This window comes from Euprymna scolopes, chromosome 39, assembly GCF_053919585.1.
Source record: "Euprymna scolopes isolate OS-2025 chromosome 39, ASM5391958v1, whole genome shotgun sequence".
NCBI classification, from domain to species: Eukaryota; Metazoa; Mollusca; class Cephalopoda; order Sepiida; family Sepiolidae; genus Euprymna; species Euprymna scolopes.
This window is the reverse complement of record NC_136520.1, coordinates 39520725-39545724: the sequence shown is the minus strand read 5'-3', so window position 1 is coordinate 39545724 and position 25000 is coordinate 39520725. Positions and strand designations below refer to the sequence as shown.

The following is a 25000-nucleotide window of genomic DNA, read 5'->3' as shown; positions in this document are numbered from 1 at the left end:
TTATTTAATACCAAATCAAGTAATTTTGTAAGAAAAAGTTTTTATGCTTCAAGTCCAAGCTATCCTCAAATATTTATTCGTAGTGTTTGGTTTGGTTGTTTTGTTTTACGATATATCAACCCTTTTCAGATTATCTAACAGTAGTTTGGGAAACAATTTTTATACTTCTATTTTATTTATTTATTTATTTAACAAGGGAGTCACCACTTATCAAGACCCAAATGCCACTAGAGGATAAAGGTTAATGAATGTACGGTGGTAGTATAGGAATCGTTAACGGTATAAATTGGGTATAATTTGAATTATTTAAGGAGATAGCTCAACAAAAACTTGTTTACATTGGACTTGAAGGCTACCATATTGTAGTCGGCCAGGAAGCAGGTTAGTGAAACAGTGTTACACAAGCGAATAGTGCTAGAAAAGAAATTTTGTTCAAGTTGTTTATATATTCAAATATTTATTCAATCTGAAAGGTGTTTTTGAAAGTTTACAATGCACGAATGTACAACAAATAAATAAATAAATAATTCAATTTTTTTTTTATTTATTTGCCTGAATGTTTTTTTTTTTATTATTTTTTTTTTTTTTTTTTTTTTCACCTGTGGATGGTATTTATTCCATAGGTTCTTTCGAGTGGCGAACTCATCGTCAGTGGAGAAACATATCCATTCTCTAGGCTGTCAGTTTTAAACTGTCACTTTACAACTGACAGCCTAGAAAATGGATATGTTTCTCCACTGACGATGAGTTCTACACTTGAAAGGACCTATGGAATAAATACCATCCATAGTTGAAAAAAAAAAAAAAAAAAAAAAAAAAAAAAAAACATTCAGGTAAATAAATAAAAAAATTATTTATTTATTTATTTATCTGCTCACAACGATTGCACATTCCTGCATTGGAAGCCTTCAAACACACCCTTAATCCATTAAACAATGCTCCAAGCAAACCACACCATACTTATTTATTCATTGTGTTTAGTTTGATTAGTTTGTAGAAGCAAATTGTTTTTGTTTTTAACTAGTTCATTGTGTTGATTCCAAAAGCAAAGCCTATTTTTTTTTATTTCTTTACACACAAAGTTGAAGACCTACAAAGATAGGAGTGGTACTATGAAAACAAGCAACCTTTTGTATTCCAGAATTTCTTTTTCTACATAGTCACCACCATTCTTAATGCACTTATGCCAGTGATGAACGATGGCTGTGCATGGACATCCAGAACGCACTTTGTCATATGAGGATCGTTCTAAAAGTAAAGCCTCCAATTTTTTTTTTACTCGGATATTGAGGAGCTACAAAGATGGAAGTGGTACCATTAAAACGAGCGACCTTTTATGCCCCAGAATTTATTTGTAATATATTTTAAAAAAATTTTTTTTTTTCTTGTTAAAAAAACTTAACACTTTTCAATAATTTGAAAATATATTTTATACATATTATTTGGATCATCGGACTACTGTTCTCATCTTGAGTTTGATTTTCACAACGTTTCGGTCGATGTAACCTCCGATCTTCAGGTGCATCTTGTCAAACTATAGGACCCATGGCGCAGAGGTTAAAGTACTTGGAAAAAGTGATATTTTCCTGAAGATTGAAGGTTCAATCCTCAGTGTGGGCGACTGAAAAATACAATTGCAAATTACTTAGGACCTCTATTCAGCCATGGCCGACAGAACAAGAGCATGCTAACCCGTGAAGTAAATAAAGGGTTCCACTCGAGATTCCATCCAAATTTCAGAGTTCGACAGAAACATTCCAGAGTTCAACAAGATACATCTGAAGAAGGTCAGAGATTACATCAATCAAAACGTTGTGAAAATCACACTGAAGATGAGAACAGTAGTCCAAGAAATCCAAATAATACAAAAAAAAAAAAAAAAAACAATTCTCATCTCAAAAATTCAGAAACGTACATTTTATACATTTATATTTTTATTTGTGGACTTATCTTCATCTTCATAGTTGCTGTTGTTGGAACACGATTTGGTCAACTAATCCTCTGGCCTGCTTTGGGTAGGATCGAAACCGTTTTCTTTCAGATAATGTTCATTTGGAACCGTAGAGATTCATTCAATACCTCTATCCACTGTGCCACGGGTCCCCGAAGGATTAATTGGCCAAAATGTGGTGAAACGACAACTATGGAAGGCAGTAATTACTGGGGATACAGTTAGGAGACTCAGCATTCCTATCACGTCACAGTTAACCCCCCCCCCTGAAGAAGGTCAGAGGAATAGCTGACCGAAATGTGGTGAAACAACAACCATGAAGATGAGGATAACAGTCCGCAAATAAACAAATTACTCATCTCAAAGGATTCCAATAAAAATAATGCGTTCTATACATACAGCGAAATCTTTTAATTAAAAAATAATGCTAAAACAACAATAATAATACAAGGCAATAAAGAAATGACAAAAACAACAGGACGAACAGGGAGAGAGAGGAGAGTGGGGGGTAATCGGTACAAAACGATAAAGTTTGTTTTCGCGACATTAGTACCAATTATGTAAGTTCCTCAATACAGGTGCTTGTGTGTGTGTGGGGGGGGATAGAACAAAGCACACTACTTACTTGGGGGAAGATTGCCCCGGGGTCAGCACATGGTTCCAATCGGACGATTCCCTCCTCTATACCACATCATCTTAGGCAAACCCAAGAGAGGGAAAGAACGAGAGAGAGAGAGAGAGAGAGAGAGAGAGAGAGAGAGAAAGAAAGAAAGAAAGGAAAGAAGACAGACAGAGAACTCGTTTTCTTTTATCTTTCTTGTCCCCCCCCACACACGCCCTAATATATATTTCACTCTCTCTATTAACATACAAAAGATATTTACTCTCCCTCAACCCACACCTTCTTTACTTCTACGTCTGTCACACACACACACACACACTCTCTCTCTCTCTCTCTCTCTCTACTTCTCCTGAGAAGTTAGTTAAAAAAAAGAAAGAAAAAAAAATGGTGTAGATAGAAATATCAAGGTAAGAAATACCTCTCCCTTCTAACCTGGCACATCCCCAGCTGTTTGTGCAGCCAATGAGAACCCAGAGTAGTGTGTGGTGGTAGTAATGGGGGAGGGGTAGAATTTTACACAGTAGTAGTATTAGTAGTAGTAGTAATAATAATAACAAGAATAATGAATGGGTCAAGGGTTTGTGGGGGGAGGCTGCCACTAGAACAACAATCATCATCATCATCACCAACAACAACAAAGGCAGCAACATCAGTTTATGGATTTTGGTGTTTTGGAATAGCATCCACAAGGTTTTACTCTAAACTTTTTTTTTTTTTTTTTAATGCACTTTTATCTTTATACTGGCTGCCACAGCTTGAGTATGTGTGGTTCGTATGTACCAGTCGGTATACATTCTTAAAAATCGGTCCAACAGTGGCTATGTTGCTGTCAGCCTGAGGTGTGGTCTTGTTCAGTCCTAGAAGATCCATTCTCCCAGGCATTATTTTCTCTATGAGAAGAAAGTTAGCTTATTGCTAATAATAATAAAATAATAGAGTCAATCTTAATATGTCGACTAATCACAAAGTATGTTACAGCTAATGATGTGTGATTGTTGAGCTGGTGCTTCTACAGAATTTGAACCAAACTGCTTTTTGTTTTTAATGTTTCTAATAATTTTAGATGAGAATCGATTATTCGTATTATTTGGATTATTCTCATCTTGAGTGTTATTTTCACAACGATTTGGTTAACGTAACCAATCTTGTCAAACTCGGTAAGTTTTCTGTCAGACGGGAATCTGCACAGAATTTCTAATGGAACCGTTTATTTAATCCACGGGGGTAGCATGCTCTTGTCGCATCAGCCATGACTTGGGTAGAAGTGCTAAAAAATAATTTGCAATTGTATTTTGAGTGTCACCTGCATTGAGGATTGAACCTTCAACCTCCAGAAGTGTAACATATGACTGAACTTTACCAAATACTTCATCCACAATTTTTTTGTTTATTTGTTTGTTTTTTTTTTTAACCCTAACCTAACACAAGTTTTAAAAACTAGTTTTACTTCAATTCAAATTCAAATCAAATAGAACCACTGTTGAGTGCATGTACATTTTGCTTATAGTATTTCATGCAAAAACCGTACATAAATGTTTTAAATATGGTTTGTAGATTAATATGTTTTGTAGATGTATTTTATTATAAACATACAGCCTGCAAACAGCAGTTTCTATTTAATTCATAGATGAGACACTGACAGATACCACCATTGAGGCGTTCCTAGCAAAGAACGCTGATAAAGGGGCTGCTCAGGCATTTTTATAGGCCAGTTCAACACGCCTAACTCACTGACTTTTCAAAACCCCATCTGACATTTTGTCCAACTTCCCACAGAGAAGCTAAATAAACAAGTTTATTACTAGCGTTACCCCCTCCCTGTAAGTAATGAGAAGCTTGCATACTCATGCTCCCAGCCCTGAACCCTAAACAGTGGGAGGATTCGCAGGAATGTGATTAAGCCATAAAATATCAGCAACTAGAATTTATTAGCCATCTTTTGAGGAGTTTTTCACCTCAGCGCCAAGCTAGCTTCGTGGTCTCCACAGGACCCAGCTGATGTACTATAGGTGCTTTCATCTCATTAGAAGAACTGTAACATTCCCTGCCCATGATTCATGGAACAGCTTACCATAGGTAGTAACGATGTCTATCATATCCAAGAATAAAGTTGCCTTAGACAAAAATTTCAGATGGTAAATAAATGTGTAATATGGCATGGACACGTGTATGCAAATGCATAGGAAATGATGTTGAGATCACGTACGAGAAGACGATCCTGCGAGTGATAACAAGAGAATGAGGAAATAAATGTTGTACAACAAAAAAAGCAAATTGAAGTTCTTCTCTATTCTTTATCTACTTTGCGACTGAGATTACAATGTGTTGGTTCCAGACAACGTTACAGTTCTAATTATCCTTGCTGCACTATTTTGGGGACAGTGTCTAGTGTAAGATAAGTCAAAATTGTAAATCTTTCCAAAAACGATTTGGGCTTCATGCCTAAGGTAAAAGAAAAATTAAAAAAAAAAAAAAAAAAATCTTCCTCAAGGGGGGAATAAAAAAGAAAAAAGGGAAAAAAATTGAATTTGTGGTCTTTGTTGTTTTTTTTTTTGTTTGTTTGGGTTTTTTTTGTTTGTTTGGGTTTTTTTTTTTTTGTTTACTTGCCTCTCCACGAGGGCAGAGTTAGACGCAAGGTCGATTTTTAATGTGGGTGGAAACCACCTACCCAAAAATGGGCACTCTGAAAAGTTACAAAAATAAAAAAATATTACCAGTCATGAAGGATTTCTCCTCCACCAACCGAAACCAAAAATGTGAAGTGAAAAAAAAGTGAAGTGCAGCATTAGAACAGATACTACACTTTGATCCTGGCCCGAAGGCCACGTTGTTTTTATTAAAACTTTTGTAATAAATGTACTTTTTTTTTTTGTTTAAATAAAAATCGCTAATACCTAAGATTTGGGTTGGCCTTCTCATACAGGTTACAAATGCTAACCGGTCACATAGAAGCTACAACAAAAGTAAAACGAGGAGCAAAGTGTAGTATCTGTTCTGATACTACACTTCACCTTTTCTGACCTCGATCAGTGGAGGAGAAATCCTTCTAGATTGAGACAATTTTTACTTTTTGTTCCTCTCCAGAGTGCCCCTTTTTGGGAAGCTGGATTTTTACCACATTAAAAACTGACCTCATGTCTAACTCTGCCCTCGTGGGGAGGCAAGTACATAGGAGCATCAATTGTGTTTGCAATCTCTGTTAGCAGCATCAGCCTTATTTACTTTTTTTTTTTTTTTTTGCTTTGACACTTCTGCATTTTAGCTTTTTTAGTTTTAATTTTTGGAATAGTTTGATTTGGAGCAAGGGAAAACAATCATTAAATTTACAGAACTGTTGTGAATGTTTTCATAAAATCAAAAGAAACACATTAATAGAGTGATACAGTAACAACAGAGAACAGTAATTCCTGGAACATTTATTGAATTCAATTAATTTATTTTGGACAATCAAACAGTTTTCGTAATAAATCAAAATTTTTAAATAAAACAATGAACATTTTACAAAAAAAAAGTACATCTATTTCCAGAGAAAATTTCATGATTGTTCTGAATCCAACTCTTCAAAAATAGAAAACCAAAAAAAGCTAAAATGCAGAAGTACTCTTTGTATAAAGGATGTGTGTTACCAATGGCAAACAAAAAAAAACAAAGTCTCAAATTTAGATGAACTTCTCAACTTGGCCATGATTCACCTCCTTCTCTCTAATTTCCCAACCTTTTCTATTTTCAAAGCTGCTGACCCCCTTCACATGTGCATGTGAAATTTAACACAAAATGAACACCCATTTCTGGGCCATTCTAGCTTTTTAAGACAAAAAGATTTTTTGCCATAGGAGAAATTATTTACTTTACATTTTGAGGGAGGGTGATAGGGAATTCATGCTGAAAGTCCACGCCTCCCTACACACTTAATCCAAAAAGAAAACTTGGCCTTCAGGGCAAGATCAAAGTGTAGTAGCTGTTCTTCAGATGCTGCACTTCAATTTCTTATTCTATGTCTGGAGTAGAAATCCTTCATGACCGAAACAATTTTTAATTTTTGTTCCTTTTCTCCACATTTAAAAACGACCCGGTGTCTAAGTCTGTCCCGTGAGGAGGCATTGTAAATAAGAACTCTATTATTAAGTTTAAGTGGTAAACCCCTTTACACTCCCAAACCGAAAATATCGCACACATTGGCTTAAAAAAAAAAAATAAAAAAAATAAAATAAAATGAAGAAATAGTTGATACCCATACCTCTCCGAAAAACTACACAAATTTACTTCCCATATCAAAGAAAAATTGTTTTTAATTTGCTTAACTGCTCTAAAAATGTTGAAGAAAGGAATTATTTTATCTCCATCACACCCCAATTGAAATGAATAGCTCTCATCTTGGCGAAGCCCCATGTCTTGACAAGTTTCTGGGAGTGACCTTGACTCTTTATCTAAAATGGAACATATGCATCAAATCTGTTGCCAAGATCACTGGTAAATTCGTTGGATCACTTTACCGCTCCAGTAAGTATCTCACTGCCGATGCAATCCTCTCTGTCTAAGAGCCAGGTGCACCTTAAAATGAAGTACTGTTGCCACATCTGGGCAGGAGCTGCTCAGCATCCCAATCCTGCTTTGACAGAGTTCAAAACTGGTTTCAAAACCTAGTAGCTGATGCTCTTTTCTCTTCCCTGCATCCACTTTCCCCACAGAAAAGACGTCACAAACCTGTCTCTGCTCTACCGCTATTTTCATGACAAGTGCTTGACTGAACTTTAATCTATGGTCCCTCCTTGCCAAACTTTCACAAAAACCACTCAACTAACTACAATCACTACATAAGGTTTTCCCCACTCTCTATCTGTGCCTAAATGTAAACAGATTCCATGAACAAAGCTTCTTTCGCAGAACTGCCTGCCTTTTGGAATACTGTTCCCCTGACATGGTTCCCGGTTGAATACAACATGGTAGATTTTAAATCTAATATAAACAAGTTCCTATTAAGCTGTCCTCATAAATAATCAAATTGTAGCCAATTTACATCATAAGAGATTACTACACTACCACCTTACATTCATTAACCTCGAGTGGCTTTCAGGGCCTTGATAAGTGGTGATTCCCAAGTAGAAAAAAAAAAAAGAAACGCTACCACATTCTAAATTAATTGATTTGGGTTTTTTTTCTTCTTTCTGGGTGTTCATACATAACTGTAACAAAAAGTATTAATTTACAACTTTTTTTTTCATACTGAAACTATCGAGTGGTATGTTTCTACTCCATTTTTACTTTTGCATTCATTAAATTCTGTTAAAATTTATGTAAAAAGAATATTCAAAGTGTATTTTGTGTGTCAAAATTTCTTTTAGAGTAATTAATTTATGGCCCAAAAATAAATTAAAAAAAAAAAAGCTCTGGTCGTTAGCGATTAAAATACTGAATGAAAGTTACATTCTTAAAATATTTTTATTTATTTATTTTTTTTTTTTTATAAAAAAATTTACAACTCTTGGTTGAAAACTTTGAAATGAAGAGAAAGACTACAAGTGCATGTGGATGGAAGGAGACAGGGAGTCATTCTTTGATGAAACAAGTTTTTACCTCCCTTATTCAAATCGTGAATCATTTGAAGCATGGCAAAAATTAACATTTTCAGAGAAAGGGCAAGACAAGACAAGATGATTTCCGGATAAATTGAGCTACTTATTCACATTTCTTTCTTTTCTCTTTTTTTGCTTCATTTTTCTTCAGTTGAAGTTCTCCGAAATTAGGATGATTTTTTCCTGGGGCTAACACTTGAACTCTATGAGATACATAGATAGTTAAATATTCCATTAAAGTTCTTTATCTCTCAAACACAGAGCTAGTTATAGTATATCTTTTTGTGGTCTCTTGATCTTACTAGATTCCAGGAAAGAATTCATCTTCATGGTGGAGTATCCAGCTTTGTGATGTTACTTGAAATAACATTACTTGGAGAGTAAAAAGCTAGTGTGAGTTAGCCATAGAAAGGAAATCTTATTTGGGCTGCGAATACTATGTGATTTTAAATATTTGGCTAGGGAAAAATATCCACATGCCAGGTTGTCCTGACAAACCCCTGTACAGAGAGACCTTAGACACTCGAAGATGTTGATTTTAGTATGCTAACACAATAACTAAGTACATGCAAAATGAATAAACATTTTGACCTCTCTCTTTACTTAAAAATTCACTAAAAAAGAAGATTAACCAATTTTAATGAAATTTTCAGTATCTATCAAATAATGATCACAGAATATAATGAACCCATTATTTTTATTTAAATCTTAGTGGAAATGTATTATTTTGTTTAAACAATAAATACTTTTACTAAAGTTATGCTTTTCAGTAGTAAAAAAAAAAAAAAAAAAAAATGCATGAATATATTTTTGAGCCCCTTAAATCCGTATTAATGAATTCAATATAACTCGAAGAAAAATTAATTTCTCAAACTACCGATATTATTATTGAATTAAGCATCGTTTTAGTATTTTCACACAAAAAATTATAATTGCAAAAAATATTTCTACATTTTTTTTAAATTACAGGTTTCGCCTAATTTTTATATGTAAGATTCTAATATTTTCTTTGCTTACATGAATATGAAACTTTTGGTGGAACATAATTTTTATATAATCTTGAAAAATAAAAAGAATTGTTTTAATTTAAAAGCAAAAATATAGAAAAATAATAAAATTAAAAAATCATGAAAATCATACAAACGTTTACTATACGAATGTACGAATGCATGGCTGTGAGAAAAAAAGAAAAACAGCACCCCCTACCTCAGTTTAACTACCTAACATCATTTTTAGACAGCCTTTCGACTTTTGGGTATAATCCATCTTTAGAGATTTAAGTTTTGTTGACATTCTGCCAAGCAAGAATTTCTCGCTTTTGGGAACTAATTAAGTTATTTTTTGTACAAACAAAGTGGGTTTTTTTTTTTTTTGTATCTAATTCAATATCTTAGAACTTTACTAATTATTATTGAAATAGACCCATAAAACTAATATTTATCTCTCAAAGGATTTTTACAATGAATTTATTTAACTTTAAATTTAGCAGAATTGGTTAGCTCACCGTGAAAACATTTTTATAACTTTCTTTTTATGTGTACAAATATTTTTTTTCCTTTTGGAAATTAACTTTAGTCTCTAATCTTTCAAATACAATCAAAAAGTAGTCGGAAACCTACAAAAAATTATGATAAATTGGCTTTCAAAACTAGGTCCCCCTAACTTGATGTCACCATTTTTGCTCGTACCTAACAATAACATAGTGACACAGATTCCAGAATAGCAGAATTATTTGAAATGGCCATTTAAAAAAAGACAATATTCTTTGGCTTTTTGGCTAGGAACAAATTTAAGTTTAACTTAAATATGGCAGCCCCTCGAGTGAATGTGGTATTGTGGTAACTGAGATAATTCTAGTTAAGAATAGGATAGACAATTTTAAGTATCTGTGACCAAGGATGATCAACAACACCCATTATCCCCACACTTTTGAATGGTCTTGTCCCTAATTTGTTCAACTTGTAATTTTTATATTTTGTGCAAATAAATATTACGTGTTGGGTTGGAAGCCACGTTTAGTTTCAGAAGAGTTTCCAATGGTTAGTTATTCTATACAAGTCCTGGAGATGACAAATTCTCAGTGGACATCTGTTCTGTACAGGTTTCGGACTTGTATATTTCGGTAGCAGAAAATAAATTAATTTGATTTGTCAGTTTCTAGCGGCAGCATTTATAAATAGAATCTCCCAATTGTGAGGGACCATACCCTATTATGAGTCAAAAATATTGCAACAGATATTACAAAGTGTAGTATCTGTTCTGACACTGCACTTAGTTTTTTTCTGTTCTTGGTCCATGGAGGCGATATCTTTCTAGATTGAGGCAATTTTTTTTTATTTTTGTTCCAATCCAGAGTGCACCATATTTGGGGAGCTGGATTTTCCCCCACATTAAAAAATGTGTGTCTAACTTTGTTCTTGTGAGGAGAAAGGTAGATAGGAACATGCTTCAACGTGAATTTAAAGATGGCTGCTAAATAGTCGCTTATCGATTAATCTCACAACATGATCTTATTTTCCTTGATTAACCTTTAAAAAAAATGTTCTGGGAATTCTACTTCATATATTTCCCATGATAAACCTCAGTTGTAACGTTACCCCCGTGTTAACATCTAGACATCGTCACAAGGAAACCAAGACAAAAAATAACTGTAATGCCCGCCTGTGGAACACTGTTCTGCTGGCCTGCTTCCTGGTTGAATACAACATGGTAACCTTCAAATCCAATGTAAACAAGTTCTTGCTGAGCCGTCCCCATAAATAATAAAATTTACACCATTAACGATTACTATACAACCACAGTGGCATAGCAAAGGGGTAGGTGGGAGAGGGTTGTGCACCCTGGTTGGCACGTGCCAGGGGGTGGCATTTTGAGGGGGTAAAAATAGAAAATAGAAAAATTTTTAAAAAAAAGGTAACAAAAATTCTGAAATTTTATACCAAAATGAGCTTTTAAGGTTGTGTGTTTTATGTGTGTGACACTGTTTTTAAATGATTTTAGACCCTTGATTGTAATTCCATGAAAATAAACATTTTGAAGGCTTTTCTGGAATTTTAAAGGTTAACGGATTATCAACGGCCAACCACCAGGTGGGGTTGGAGGGCAAATTTTACAACTGTCCCAGGTGGCAAAAATAGTTGCTATGCCACTGCACCTTACATTCCTTAACATTTATCCTTGAGTGGTCTTCAAGCCTTGATAAGTGGTGACTCCCAAGAAAAAAAAAATTTTTTTCATTAAAGAACTAGACTTCCTTTTTTTCTTTAATGAAACAACCAAGATCCTTTCCTGCCGCCCTTGGCCACCTTGCGTAACAGATCTATCTCTGTTCTTCTCCGACGTGATCCTTTGGTCTACAGACATGTTTTTTTATACTCTTTTTTCTTGCTGAGACGTCACATCACACACAGCTCGGTCATTTGCATACAGTTGCCATACACACATCTGCACTACTGACAAATTCTTTTTTTTTTTTCTTAGTGCATTACTAATTACAATCACAAAATTTTTTTTTACATTTATTTTATACCAGCATAGGTGCCTGGCGTTGTCTGGGTGTTTGGAAGTGTGTGTTGAGAAAAAAACAAAAAAATGGTAGTAGGCAGACAGGCTCGAATCCGTACCACGAAGGAGAAAAAAGAATGTGAAAGGAAAAAAAAAAAATGTGATGTCTTTGCTGTTGCGCCCACTGCAAAACCAAAAGTGACGGATGTCAAAATTAAGGCTAGTCAATCGAAAAGAGTGGACGACTTTCAAAAATATCTGTGAAAAAAAGCGACACCTCCTTGTAGAAAACTGCCCCATTAGGGTGAAGGAATTAATGTGTTTGGCCAATTTTTTTATATTTGTCTTCCGAAAGTTCGAGGTTTAAAACAAGGTTTAGTTAAAACGAGGTTTCGTCACATTCTGACGCGTCTGTCAAAAGTTTTAGGCAGACATACATACATACATACACACACACACACACAGGTGAGATTTATATTATAGATTCCTGCATTAACATTGCGGGAATCAGAATAACAAAGTAACCCAGCGAATGAATCATTGAACGCCGAAAGATGAGGTGAGATGGATAAAGAAAGAATATAGTAACCATTGACATCCATAAATGCAAGCTGAACATTTAAGGAGATCACGGAGAGGATGTGAACATGAACAGCAGGTAACATGCCTCGACGCTGCCAACAACAACACGAATCGCAACTGATGTTCAAGGTATCCCTGCACAGCTGTCAATCCTCGATAACGAAACACACCAAAATCAACCTGTCCGTATCACTCAACAGAGTGTGACCATGAAGCCGAATACAGAGCTGCATGTCAGCTTCAATGCATACTCCTTCTGTAGGATTTCGATCACCAGTTTTAGGGAGGTGGCAACTGGTTTTAAGAGATGTGTTCACGCCAGTTTTGGGTTTTATGTTTAGGGAGTTTGTAATGGGAGAGGAGATTTTGGGGGATATGCCGGATTCAGAGAGCTCGTATTTTCAGTGAAAAAGATTTACAGGTTTTATAATTGTTCCGGGATAGTTAACACCATGGACAATATGGATTCATCTGGCTTATATAATACCAGATATTACTGCCTTCAAGCAGAGAGTACACTCGTTCGGCCTGACGATCGGAGTGTGGTGTCTACTCTGATACTGCACTCAGCTTAAATTGTTCTTAGTAAATCGAGAGGAAAACCTTTCTATACTAAAGGCAATTTTATATTAATTTATTTTATTGGGGACTATTATTCTCATCTTTATTGGTTCTTGTTTCACGAAGTTTCGGCTAACTATTCCTCTGGCCTTCGTCAGGTGGTAACCGCAATGAATAGGAACTTTGAATCTCTTAACTGCATTCTCAGCAATCACTGCCATCCGTAGTTGTTGTCGTCTCACCACGTTTTTGGCCAAGTAAGCCTCTGGCCAGCTTTGGGTAGGATTGAAATCGCTATCTTCAGACAATGATCATCTGACACCGTAGAGATTCAATGTCTATCAACTGCGCCACGGGCCCCTTCCTATCAGTCGCGGTTACCACCTAATGAAGGCCAGAGGAATAGTTGGCTGAAATTTCGTGAAACAACAACCAATAAAGATGAGAATGATAGTCTGGAATAAAATAAATTAATATAAATAATATTCATCTCAATAATGAATTCCAATTAAAATAATATATAAGGCAATTTTATTTTTGCATTCTACCAGAGTGCCCCACTTTTGGGGGAGCTGGTTTTCTCCCACATTAAAAACGACCTTGTGTCACACTTTGTTTTTCGTGAGGAAGCAAATAGACACCAAGAGTACACTCATAGTTTAACCGCTCACAGTGAACTTTTTCACCTTATAATTGAGACCGCTTAAACCGGACCCCAACAATAATCAAACGTGAGAAAAACGAGAAACATTGTAAAGAAAACAAAATAATGAGTTCGAAGGGTATACATTCACAAAAGAGATCATATGTAAATTTAAAATGGAAGGTTTGCAGCAATAGGAAAACAGAATATTTGTGAAAATTTGTAGAGTTCTTGTAAAAACAGGGGGGTGCGGTCATTAGGTGAGACATTAGAAGTCTGGATTGATTTTAAAAAAAAAAAATTTTTTTACATAGGCATCACCACTTATCAAGGCCCAGAGGCCACTCGAGGATAAGGGGTTAAAGAGTGTACAGTAGTAAAATTGGACAATATAGTAATCGTTAGTAATGGAAATTCAGTAAATTTGTTAACTTAAATGGAACTGCTCATCAAGAACTTATTTACGTTAGACTTGAAGGCAACCATAATGTAGTCAGCTGGAAAGCAGGCAAACAGAAGAGTTCCACAGGGGTGCAGTTCTAAGAAAGAAACTTTGTTCATAGAATCTACATTTAGGTTTAGGTACAGATAAAGAGCGAGGGAAATTATTAATAGTGTTTTCAGCTAGACGAGTGTTTTTTGTGAAAGTTTGGCGAGGTGGGACCATAGATTGGAGCTCAGACGAGGACTTCCCATGAAAATAACGATAAAGAGCTATAAGTTTCAGGGGTCAGGAAACTCATATTCAAAACTTCTCTGCTCATTTTTAGAGATTATAATTCATTGAAGGTAGTTTTTAAGAGTCAATGTCTCTTTGTTATTGTGTTAATAAAATATTTCAGTGAGATAGATTGGATATATTTAAATGAATAAAGTTTATAGAGATTGACAGACGATAATGTGATGAGTTGTGTGTGTCTGCGTGTTCATTAATGTTTGCGTGCGTGAGTGGGAGGAAATGTTTAAGAAATGAGCGCTCAGAGTGGGGTGTCCAGTCACACTGATCCACAGATTCGGGTCAACTGGATTTCACTGGTTTATTAAAGAAAAATCTAGCTTTTTTTTTTCTTTTTTTTTTTTTTTTTACATGAGGGTCACCACTTATCAAGGCCCAGAAGCCACTCGAGGATAAGGGTCAATGGGTATACATTAGTCATTGTGATTTTAGCGTAGTAAACATTAGTGGGAGTGGCTCTCAGAAAAACTATTTCATATAAATTCAGAAAGTTTTCTGACTGGTCCAAAATATAATTATTTGTTTTTATTCATGATAGTGTTTTTTTTTTGTTTGTTTTTTTTTTTACAAGGGAGTCACCACTTATCAAGGCCCAGAGGCCACTAAAGGATAAGGGTTAATGAGTGTACATTAGTCAATGGGAAAATGTATTAATCATTAGTAGTGGGAATTGGGTGAATTGGATTACTTAAAGGGATGGCTCATCAAGAACTTGTTTACGTTGGACTTGAAGACAACCATATTGTAGTCAGTTGGAAAGCAGGGAAACGAAACATAGTTCTATAGGCATGCAGTTCTAAGAAAGAAACTTTGTTCATGGAATTTACATTTAGGTTTAGGCACAGTGTATGTGCAGACGATATGCGTACAAATGCATTTATGGATTTTGATTTTCTACATCGAAGCGTTAACATGACTGTGTCATACAAATGTTTCGGCTGTTTTATTTATGCTAGCACCTGCGATATGAGCATCATCAAGCTGACTGGATTCTGACATAGCATACCCAGGTCGTAAGTTGACATTGTTATCTACTTCACCATCATCACTTGTTTTTGACTTTGCAGGACATGATTGTGTTTTCAAAGGGTAAAAAAAAAAAAAAAAAAATAATATCAATGCTTGGTGCATTTTAGGTCAGAAAGCAAGTATCTTCATACACATAAAATTGTTCTTTTTTTCTATTATCAATTTTTACTCAAATCTATATTTTTTATTATAATTTATTATATTTAATTTATTATAATTATATATATATATATATATATATATATATATATATATATATATATATATATATATAAAAACATTTTTTAAAAAAAATGTTTAGATTTCAACAATATTTCTTGCAGTTAACGGTGGCTGAATGGATTTGGTCTTTGCTAATGGAGTCAGAGATGGCTTTGTTGCCGAGTTCAAATCTCTCGACTGGTGTTAATCATGACACCCTGCACTGATGATTCCCGAAAGTACCACCACCGAGAAAGTAAGCCAGTGAACATGACAGCGTAATGTCCCTTCCTGATCAACTTGTAGATATAGAAAGTTTCCAGTGTTCAACCATGTGGTCACGCTAACAGGCATAAAAAATAATGCCTATGTATGTTCTTCTAAAGAGAAAGAACAATTCTCCATTTAGATAATAATTATTATAATTGCACATTGGGATGATTTTAATCTAACAAAATATAGTAAGTGAACTCGTTTTTTTAACTTTTATTTCTATCGGAGAAAGTTAAATATTTCAGTTTATTTATTTTTTTACTGCAAAAACAATTTTATATATTTTTCAGTCCATTCTTTTAATAATATATAAAACTTTTCACTGAGTATTTCCAAATATTTAAAAGTTAGCATTTTTCACGTTTTTTTTTTGTGTTTTTTTTTAATGATTGATGAATTTTCAATATTTTAGCACCGGGCGTAATTTATTTCTTTGAAATATATTTAAAACTTCAAGTTTTTGTTTTTTTTATAACATTTTAACTGTAAATAATTTACATGACTGAAATGGGAAATGAAAGAGGAAATTTTTATTCTCTCCCGAGATATACGAACAACACAAATTGATTAAAAATTCAGGGTTTGTTTAACAATACATATAGATTCGAAAAAGTTGTCAAAAAACAAAATATATAACAAATAAATGTTAGCAAAGGCAAGATAAGTAACTTTCCTCCCAAACTGGATAATTTTTTAGTGTTTTTATTTAATGTAAAGTGTTTATTTGGCTCGAAAAACATACAGCGTTTACCGATGTATTTGAAAAATGCAAACGGCAGCATACTTGCTGTTGCACACGGTAAGTTTGGGAAAACGAGTTTAAACAAAAAAATTATACAAAATACTGTTAGACACTCGCTCAATATATGTTATCGTGACATAAGCGGACATATATTCGGTGGGTTTCTAACAGTATTTTGTATAATTTGTTTGTTTGAACTCATTTTCCCAAACTTACCGAGTTCAATAGCGAGCATGCCAACATTTTTCTTTTTAAAATATATCGATAAACATTGTACGATTTTTGAAGCGATTACACGTTTTAAAGTGAGTAAAACCACTAAAAACCTTTCCAGATAGGTAGAAGAGTAACTTATCTTGCTTTTGATAACATTTATTTGGTGTATATTTGATTTTTGACCTCTTTTTCGAATCTATGTGTATAGGAATACAACCCCGTTTTTAATATTATTTTGTAATATAAACCCTTAAATTTTTATGGTATCTTTTTTGGGAGGTTTGTTTTACTAAACACAGATTCTAAAAACTATACAAAATAAACATGTTACATTAAATAAAAACACTAAAAACATACGCAGTTAGGCAGAAAAGTAACTTATCTTGCCTTTGATAGCATTTATTTGTTATATATTTATTTTTTGACAACTTTTTCGGATCTATATATACAGTAATAGAAACCCAAAATTTAATTTAGCTTGGAAATACTATTTAAAATACATGTGCGTACACTGCACAAGCACCTTTATTATTATCATAATAATAATAATAATAATAATAGTAATAATAATAATAGTAATAAAAACTGGTGTAGATGACATCGATTGGCACCACACCAACTAGTTGTGAAGTGTCAGTGAGGATGGAAAGACCGAGGTGGGAGAGTACAAACCAAATCTCCACTGGAAGTGTGCAGTTCAAATCTGGTACCTTGGGGAGGCATTTTGTCACCCAAACCCCAGGTAACACCAATGGCCGATGGCAACGAGAAATCAGTGACAACGGCTGTTGCGATAACATGCAATCATTTGCACAAGTGGTCAATAGGTGGAGAACACTGGAAATCTGGGGAGACTTATTGTCACTCGGTTTCCAAGGAACACCACAGGTTACTGCCAGTAAGCGATCACTGATGATGGCCTATGAGACAAGTAATATGCTCCACATTTTGATGAAAAACATGAGGAAAAAATGGACATAGAAGAACAGAAAACCAAAACTTTAAAAATAATTTCTGTATTTAAAGTAATAGTTATTTAAATATTTCAACGTATAATCTTGTGGCAAAATCCAGTTTCCCAATAAGGGGCACTCTGGATAGGAACAAAAATAATCTCAGTCATGAAAGATTTCTCCTCCACCGACCGAGGACAGAAAAGGTGAAGTGTAGCATCAAAACAGATACTACACTGATCTTGTTCTGAAGGCCAAAAAATATTTGTTTAATGTTTCTTTGTTTGTTCCCTAACTTCATAATTCAGTTTTATCAGTATTAAATTGTACATTGCTTTAAAATTACTTAATTTTACATAGATAATGTTTATATTTTATATTGAATAAAGTTCAGTTTCAGTATTAATCGAACTGTGTTCCTTTTTCTTTTTAAAAATGTTTTATTGCGCTTTTTCAAAATGGTCCTCATATAGTATTGACAGTCTGACAAATCTTACCTACATTGCCTGCAGGCAGTTCACAGGCCTTCTATATTTCGGTGATCATGATACTAGTGTCTGTAAGTATTTAATAATTATTCTAGTAAATAATCATATATATATATATATATATATATTACACACACCCACACACCCACACACACACACAGTACCAAGTATTTTAAAAAACTGCTGAACAAATTTCTTAACTTCTGTCTTAAAACAAAACTACTCACTTGGGAGTGTAGAGAAGTGTTTCTGTCAAAGATGATTGACAATATGATGACAATGTGCAGAGTCGGTAGAGGAATTTTACCCCCCCCCCCACCACCACCATCATTTGTGTCTCCATAGTAATTGAATCAGATGTAAAATAGCACCCATCCTCATTTGATGGCCTTTCTATTAAGGGACAGGTAGGAAAAAAGTTTTAGTAAAAAAAAAAAAAAATCATTGTGCTTTCCTTATAGGAATATTAAAACAAACTAATTTTGATTACTTAACAAAAAGTGTTTGTTAACATTAGACTTGAAATCGATTATGCTGCAGTTAGCTGGGAAGCAGTCCCATTGTATTATGTTCCACAGACGAGAAGTTCTTGAAAAGAGGCTTTGTTCATGTAAGCTCCATTCAGTATCTATATATTAATACGATAGCGCGTGTTATTTTCTGTGTCACACTTACATCTGGGTCATTTAATTGTTATGTACTTCCATTTCTTGTCATAAATAAGTTTACCAAGAATTCTTCATAAGTTTGTATAATTCAATAACTTGAGTTATTTCTTCCGCCTGTCACACCAATAATTTCCTGGGTATGGTTAACACTGTTGTCCAAACTTCTAAACTTCTGTATACGTAACGCACCTTCTCTCAACTCCCAACGAACTTCTGCTAATTCAACTTATTTCTTCGAAATCCAACTTCAAAATGAACCTCCCTCTAAAAATCAACCCTCTTTTATCTCCAACCAGGAGCATCTCATTTGCATATCGGGTGGTCACATTGCAGGCATATAAAGAGATGAGGCAGCCATTTTTGTTTCTTTCTTCTTCATTCATTTCATTCCACAACCGACCCATTGAATTGTGCACACGTGCTAATTAGGTAAGTCGCATGTTTCCCTACAGTTTGGGTTCCGGTTTCGATTATAGCTGACGGCACTTAAATCATCTATTTTTTTTTATAAATAATTTTATCAAGAATTCTTCAAAAGTTTTGGTTTCGATTATGGCTGAAGGAACTCAAATTATATATATATATATATATATATATATATATTTTCATGTTTTTATTTCGGTTTCGATTCAAGCTAATGCACCCAAGTCAAATGGATATTTTTTTTTTTTTTTTTGCAATCGCAACTTTATAACATTAACTCAATAATAATATATACAAAATCTGTAATAATTAAAATATCATATTTAAGCGTACTTTACGACCGGGCTTTGCCGGGCGTTCGTGCTAGCTTACATAAATACTTTTGCAGTTTTAACAAAAAAAAAACTACAATAATATCAGAACGTCTCCATTTACACTGAACATCTACAGAATGCCAACATCAATATATTACATATGAATGAGTCCCCCTGTGGAATTTTCACAGGTTCCGCTAGTTAAGTATAAAAAGGATAACAGAAAAGTTCTTGGCAGTGGTTGTAGATGGATGTGATTTTCTGTGAATGTTTTACAGGCGGGAGGGGAAGAGGGAACCAAAGATTGGATTCGAGTTAAACACCTAACATTAAAATGACGATACAGTAGAGAGAAAGACTAAACCCCATAGCTTTTGTGGCAAAAGAAAAAAAAACGGATCATTCTAACTGTACTCTGTTAAGACAAGTAAGTATGTTGCCAGCTGCACTTCGCCAGACATGACAGCAAATTTAACTTTGCCTAAAACATTCAATATTTTGACCAACCAAGTCGTCTGATGAAGTAATTGGCACCTCATTGCAACGCTCTGGGAATTCAGGTGACAAAAAGCAGCTACCAAAAAAGAGTTTGATGCTGCAAAGACAGAGCTGCTATTAATACAAATAATTGATGTCCCATCTGAATCCACCTGGTGACATCAGAGTCATTAGGTGGATTCAACGGGGTGCCAATTATTTGGGAAATAGTGTGTGTGCGTGTGTGTGTGTGTGTGTGTATATATATACATATATATATATATATATATATATATATATATATATAGCTTGGAAGTTTTTTTTAATCTTTGAAACTATATATAAAAAAAAAAAAACTTATTTATTTTTTATATTTTTTTATCATTTGTTAAAAAAACTATTTAGTAAGTCATTTAATCACCTGCAATCAATGCATCAACTTGCTCTTTCAGATTCACTATAGTCCTAATGTTAATTTAAGGGGTCATCAGTTGTTTACCATGAAACACTGTTTCGGGGATTTAAAAACAAAACAGTATTAAATTATGCCCCCCCCCAGCAGTGTTGATCAAACACCACCTCCCTTAATCACAAGAACAAAAAAATGTTACAGATATTAGATCTCTTGATAAATTTGGCTAACCTATTCATGTTATAAAAAATGTCTTCCTTACCTGTGAGATTCATCTATTTCCAAATTCAAAATGGATATATTTTTTTTAATTTACCAGTGTTGTATTTATAAGATTAGGATTAATTCATATAAATGACAAAAAGTCTATATTCCAAATTCTGAGATGTAGTTTATGTTTCGTTTCTGAATTTTTTAGATGAGGATCGGTTATTCGTATTCATCGGACTACTGTTCTCATCTTGAGCATGATTTTCACAACGTTTCGGTCAATGTAATCTTGTATCTTGTCAAACTCGGGAATGTTTCTGTTGAACTCAGGAATTTGGACAGAATTTTGAGTGGAACCCTTTATTTACTTCACGGGGATAGATTGCACTTGTTCTGTCAGCCATGACTGGATAGAGGTCCTTAGTAATTTACAATTGTATTTTTTTTTTTGTCGCCCACACTGAGGATTGAACCTTCAACATTGTGAAAATCACACTACAGATGAGAACAGTAGTCCGATGAATCCAACCAATACGTAGCTTATCTTACTGCTTATTTCTTTCAGCATATTAAAACATTCAATTCTTATTAGCACCTACTTACACAATCTTTTTTTTAATTTTTTTTAAAATCAAAGATGGCGTAAATATCACTTAACATGATGTAACCTCTCTTTGAATTTTTTTTTTAGATTTACGTAATCATGTCCAAATTCTTTTTTTTTTTTTTTTTTTTTTTTTTTTTAAATCAAAGATGGCGTAAATATCACTTAACATGATGTAACCTCTCTTTGGATTTTTTTTTTTTTTAGATTTACGTAATCATGCCCAAATTCTTTTTTTTTTTTTTTTTTTTTTAAGTTAATGAGTTCTTATTCTTCTGATGAGTCAGGGTGGAAAATATGAAAAAAAATTGACATAATTATATGATTGTTTCTGTGCTACAAAACAGGTGCTGTGAAGAATTTAACATTTTAGCATGCTGAGAAAAAATAAACGGTAAGGTGAACTAGATCTGGAAATATAGACTTTTTGTCATTTATTTGTATACTAGCTAGGGTACCCGGCATTGCCCGGGTGTGGAGAGGGATGATGAGGATATTGAGCAAGGGCCAGGCATAAAAAAAGAACATGGCTATCCAATGAAAAATTAAATTAAAGGGATAAAACATACGGAAAAAAAATCACATAAATAACTCTGTTTAAATGTTAAAACTTTTTTTAAAAATCAAGAAAAACACAAAAGTCTGTTGCGTGAACATGACAGAAAAATAAAAAATAAAAAAAAATGGAAAATAAAGTGAACGCAAAAAAGGGCATAAATAACTGTTTAAATGTTAAAATTAAAAAAAAAAAAAAATCAGAAGAACAAAAAAAAAAACAAAAACAATCTTGTTATGTGGGCATGACTGTGAAACCCGAAGCTTACGATGCGGCCTTGATATCCACTGTTCCACCATGCCGTCAGCGAACTTTCTTTTTTTTTTATTCAAACCAATTCAAGAAAGAATGCTATATGTGCATGTGTGGTTGTCTAAATTGTTATGAAGGAACGATTTTTTGCTACCCTCCCTCGTTACAAATGTCCATTTCTATAGGAAAAAATTGACCATTTTTTCTAATTCTCACATATCATTTGACTGAAACACCACTCTTTCAGACGATATTGGTTCCGACCCGGTCCGATGCTTTTGAGAAAAGTTTTTGGGAGACATACAAACACACACACACATTTTGCCTTTTATATAAGGGTGACCCCCCCAAAAAAAACGGACCCCAACTCTAATTAGGCCTCGTTTCTTAGTTTTTTGTCCGAATGAAATGAAACTGGTCAAAACAAGTTTATTATATTCAAAACCTCACATCAAAACACTAGGGTCTTTGGCCTTTTTTCCTCTGTTGACTGTAAAATACTCAGAAAAACAATTGAATGTCCTGTTTTTTTTTGGTCACCCTGCATTAGACGCTCTGTTATTCTATTTTAACATACATCGAGCTTAATAAAGAAAAGGATTGGCATAAAAAAGATAGAAATATAATTGAATAAGCATTTTTTTCCCCATAAACACACATATATGTAATGTGGCCCTTTGGTTATGATCACAAGATAGTATCTGTGTTATGTTGTGGTAGACAGTGCCAAGGATCAAAATGGTTATTATGATTAAATGTTAAATTATTTAGGATATAAAGATATTCAGAAAAATGTTTTAAAAGAAAATGTTAGTTAAAATATTTAGTTAAAATATTTGGTTAAAATATTTTTATTAAATATTTAACTGGGGAATTTTAGCTCAAGGAAACATGTTACGAATAGAAGAAAAACATAAACAAAGCTACTTTGTAATAACAAACAAGAATGAAAATTTGTAAATTTGGTTTAGTAAACAACGATGTGGCTTGCATAACAAACAAGATTGTCCACTCTGGTGGACATAAGAGGCACATAAGCCAAGAGAAATCAGAATTAGGAGTTAGTTTATAACGGGAGGTCGAAGAGACAAGTTGCGAGTTAGCTAGCCACTGGGTTAGTTAGCGGACAAGAGTTGTCTCTGTGGTTCGATGGAAGCATCTATGGATCAACTAAGAAAAATGTAATGGAGAAGGTTAAAAGCTGCAAAACTTCAAGATGTGAAACATTTGGAAATAAAAATCTGCATTTTGGGTGTTCCCTTTTGGAAGAAGATGCCTTCATTTCAGGTGCCTGCCACCAGAGGAGGGGGAGACAATGAATAAGATGCGTGTCAAGTAAACAAAGGTGTTGTCATTGTTAAAGACTGTCCATTTATTGTATCTCGTTCGTTATTATCTTGAATAAGTGAAAACACCCACATACACATAGAAATATAGACGTAATAGATCGACATGTACAAACACCCATATACAAAGAAAAGCAATTGTCCTTATAATTCTAATGACTAGACGATACACGAGCATTGATTACAGAAACACGTATATCTTATACACACTAGACATACATAGACACAGTTATAAAAACGACAATACGTTTGTTTGATTTGGTAATACAACAATTTTAACTCAAACCTGTCGCACAAAAGTCTTGTAAAGGAACACAAGAAAGGAATTCAACTCAGTTTTTTTAAGTTGAAATGAAAGGCATTTATTCGTGGTACTTTCCAAAATATGCCTGCATCTTGGTTTTACATGTCTCTTTGTTCGCCAAGTGGTTAACAAAACTCTACCGTATCAAACATGTGTATATATATATATATATATATATATAGTGTTATAATGGAATAATTCCAGGAGGAAATCCGGGTATGAGAGCTCAATGTGGTAAACAGAGCAATAACATAAAAATATAACACGGAAATTACATAATTGTCAATGCAATAATTTATTTCAACCTTATGGTATTTTCAAACATCTAAGCTAGACAATTACATTTTTGATACTGAAATAAAGAAAGAAAAAGAATCGGGCCCCGACTGTCAAAAACCAGAGGGGGTGGTAGTAGCAACCCACTTAATACATTTTATAGAGAGGGTGGGAATTAAGTTAGTATGGGAGGGATTTTTAAAAAAAAAACAACAAGAACATTATGACACTTAAATGGCTGTCCGGTAGCCCGACGTAACAACAGACACACACACACACACACACCCAACACACACACACGCCCCTAAATATGCACGTTCTTACATGTAAATGACTTGACACGCGTTTACCAACCTAGGAAGAAGAGGGAGAAATATACGGATATAGAGAGAAGGAAATAAACTGCGCGTAAACTGCATCTTAATCAATTAGGAAGTGAAATATTAGTGAGCAAAATTACAACGACCGATATAATCACCAATAAAATTAATTATATAAAAATATATAAAATATTAACTACATAAGACTCAATTTTTTGAATTCATAGTAATATATTACAAATACAATATAGAAAATTTAAATGCATTATAAGATGATATTTATTTCAAACTAATTTTAACATGAAAACATACAGATAGTTTTAAAACTTTGTATATAACTTTTTTATATATATCTTTTAATAGACTTATTTCCCATGACTCAATTAACTCTATGACGCGCGTATAATCTTCATTTTCTTTCCCTTCTCTTTCTCAGAGATTCTAGACTAATTAAACCATATGACAGGCAGCGGATGGTCACTCTCTTCCTTCTTTTTTCTTTCTTCTTCTCTTACGCGCAGTTTATTTCCTTCTCTCTCTATCCGTATATTTCTCCGTCTTCTTCCTAGGTTGGTAAACGCGTGTCAAGTCATTTACGTGTAAGAACGTGCATATTTAGGAGCGTGTGTGTGTGTTGGGTGTGTGTGTGTCTGTTGTTACGTCAGGCTACCGGACAGCCGTTTAAGTGTCATAATGTTCTTGTTGTTTTTGTTTTTTTTAAATCCCTCCCATACTAACTTAATTCCCACCCTCTCTATAAAATG

At 33.9% G+C, this 25000-nt stretch overlaps 1 protein-coding gene across 5 annotated transcripts in view; it reads right to left on the bottom strand.

Annotated features, from left to right (window-relative positions):
* Positions 1 to 25000, bottom strand: part of LOC145263767 (coiled-coil domain-containing protein AGAP005037-like) — a 758348-nt gene that overhangs the window by 678832 nt on the left and 54516 nt on the right. For 2 of the 5 annotated variants that reach the window (XM_080120811.1, XM_080120812.1), the window contains exon 1: positions 2577 to 2790. The exons of the other annotated variants lie outside the window; for them this stretch is intronic. In XM_080120811.1, coding sequence (XP_079976937.1) covers position 2577 — 1 coding nt within the window. In that variant the 5' untranslated portion in view covers positions 2578 to 2790. Of the gene's footprint in view, positions 1 to 2576; positions 2791 to 25000 lie in introns of those variants that run through there. 5 annotated transcript variants of the gene reach the window in all.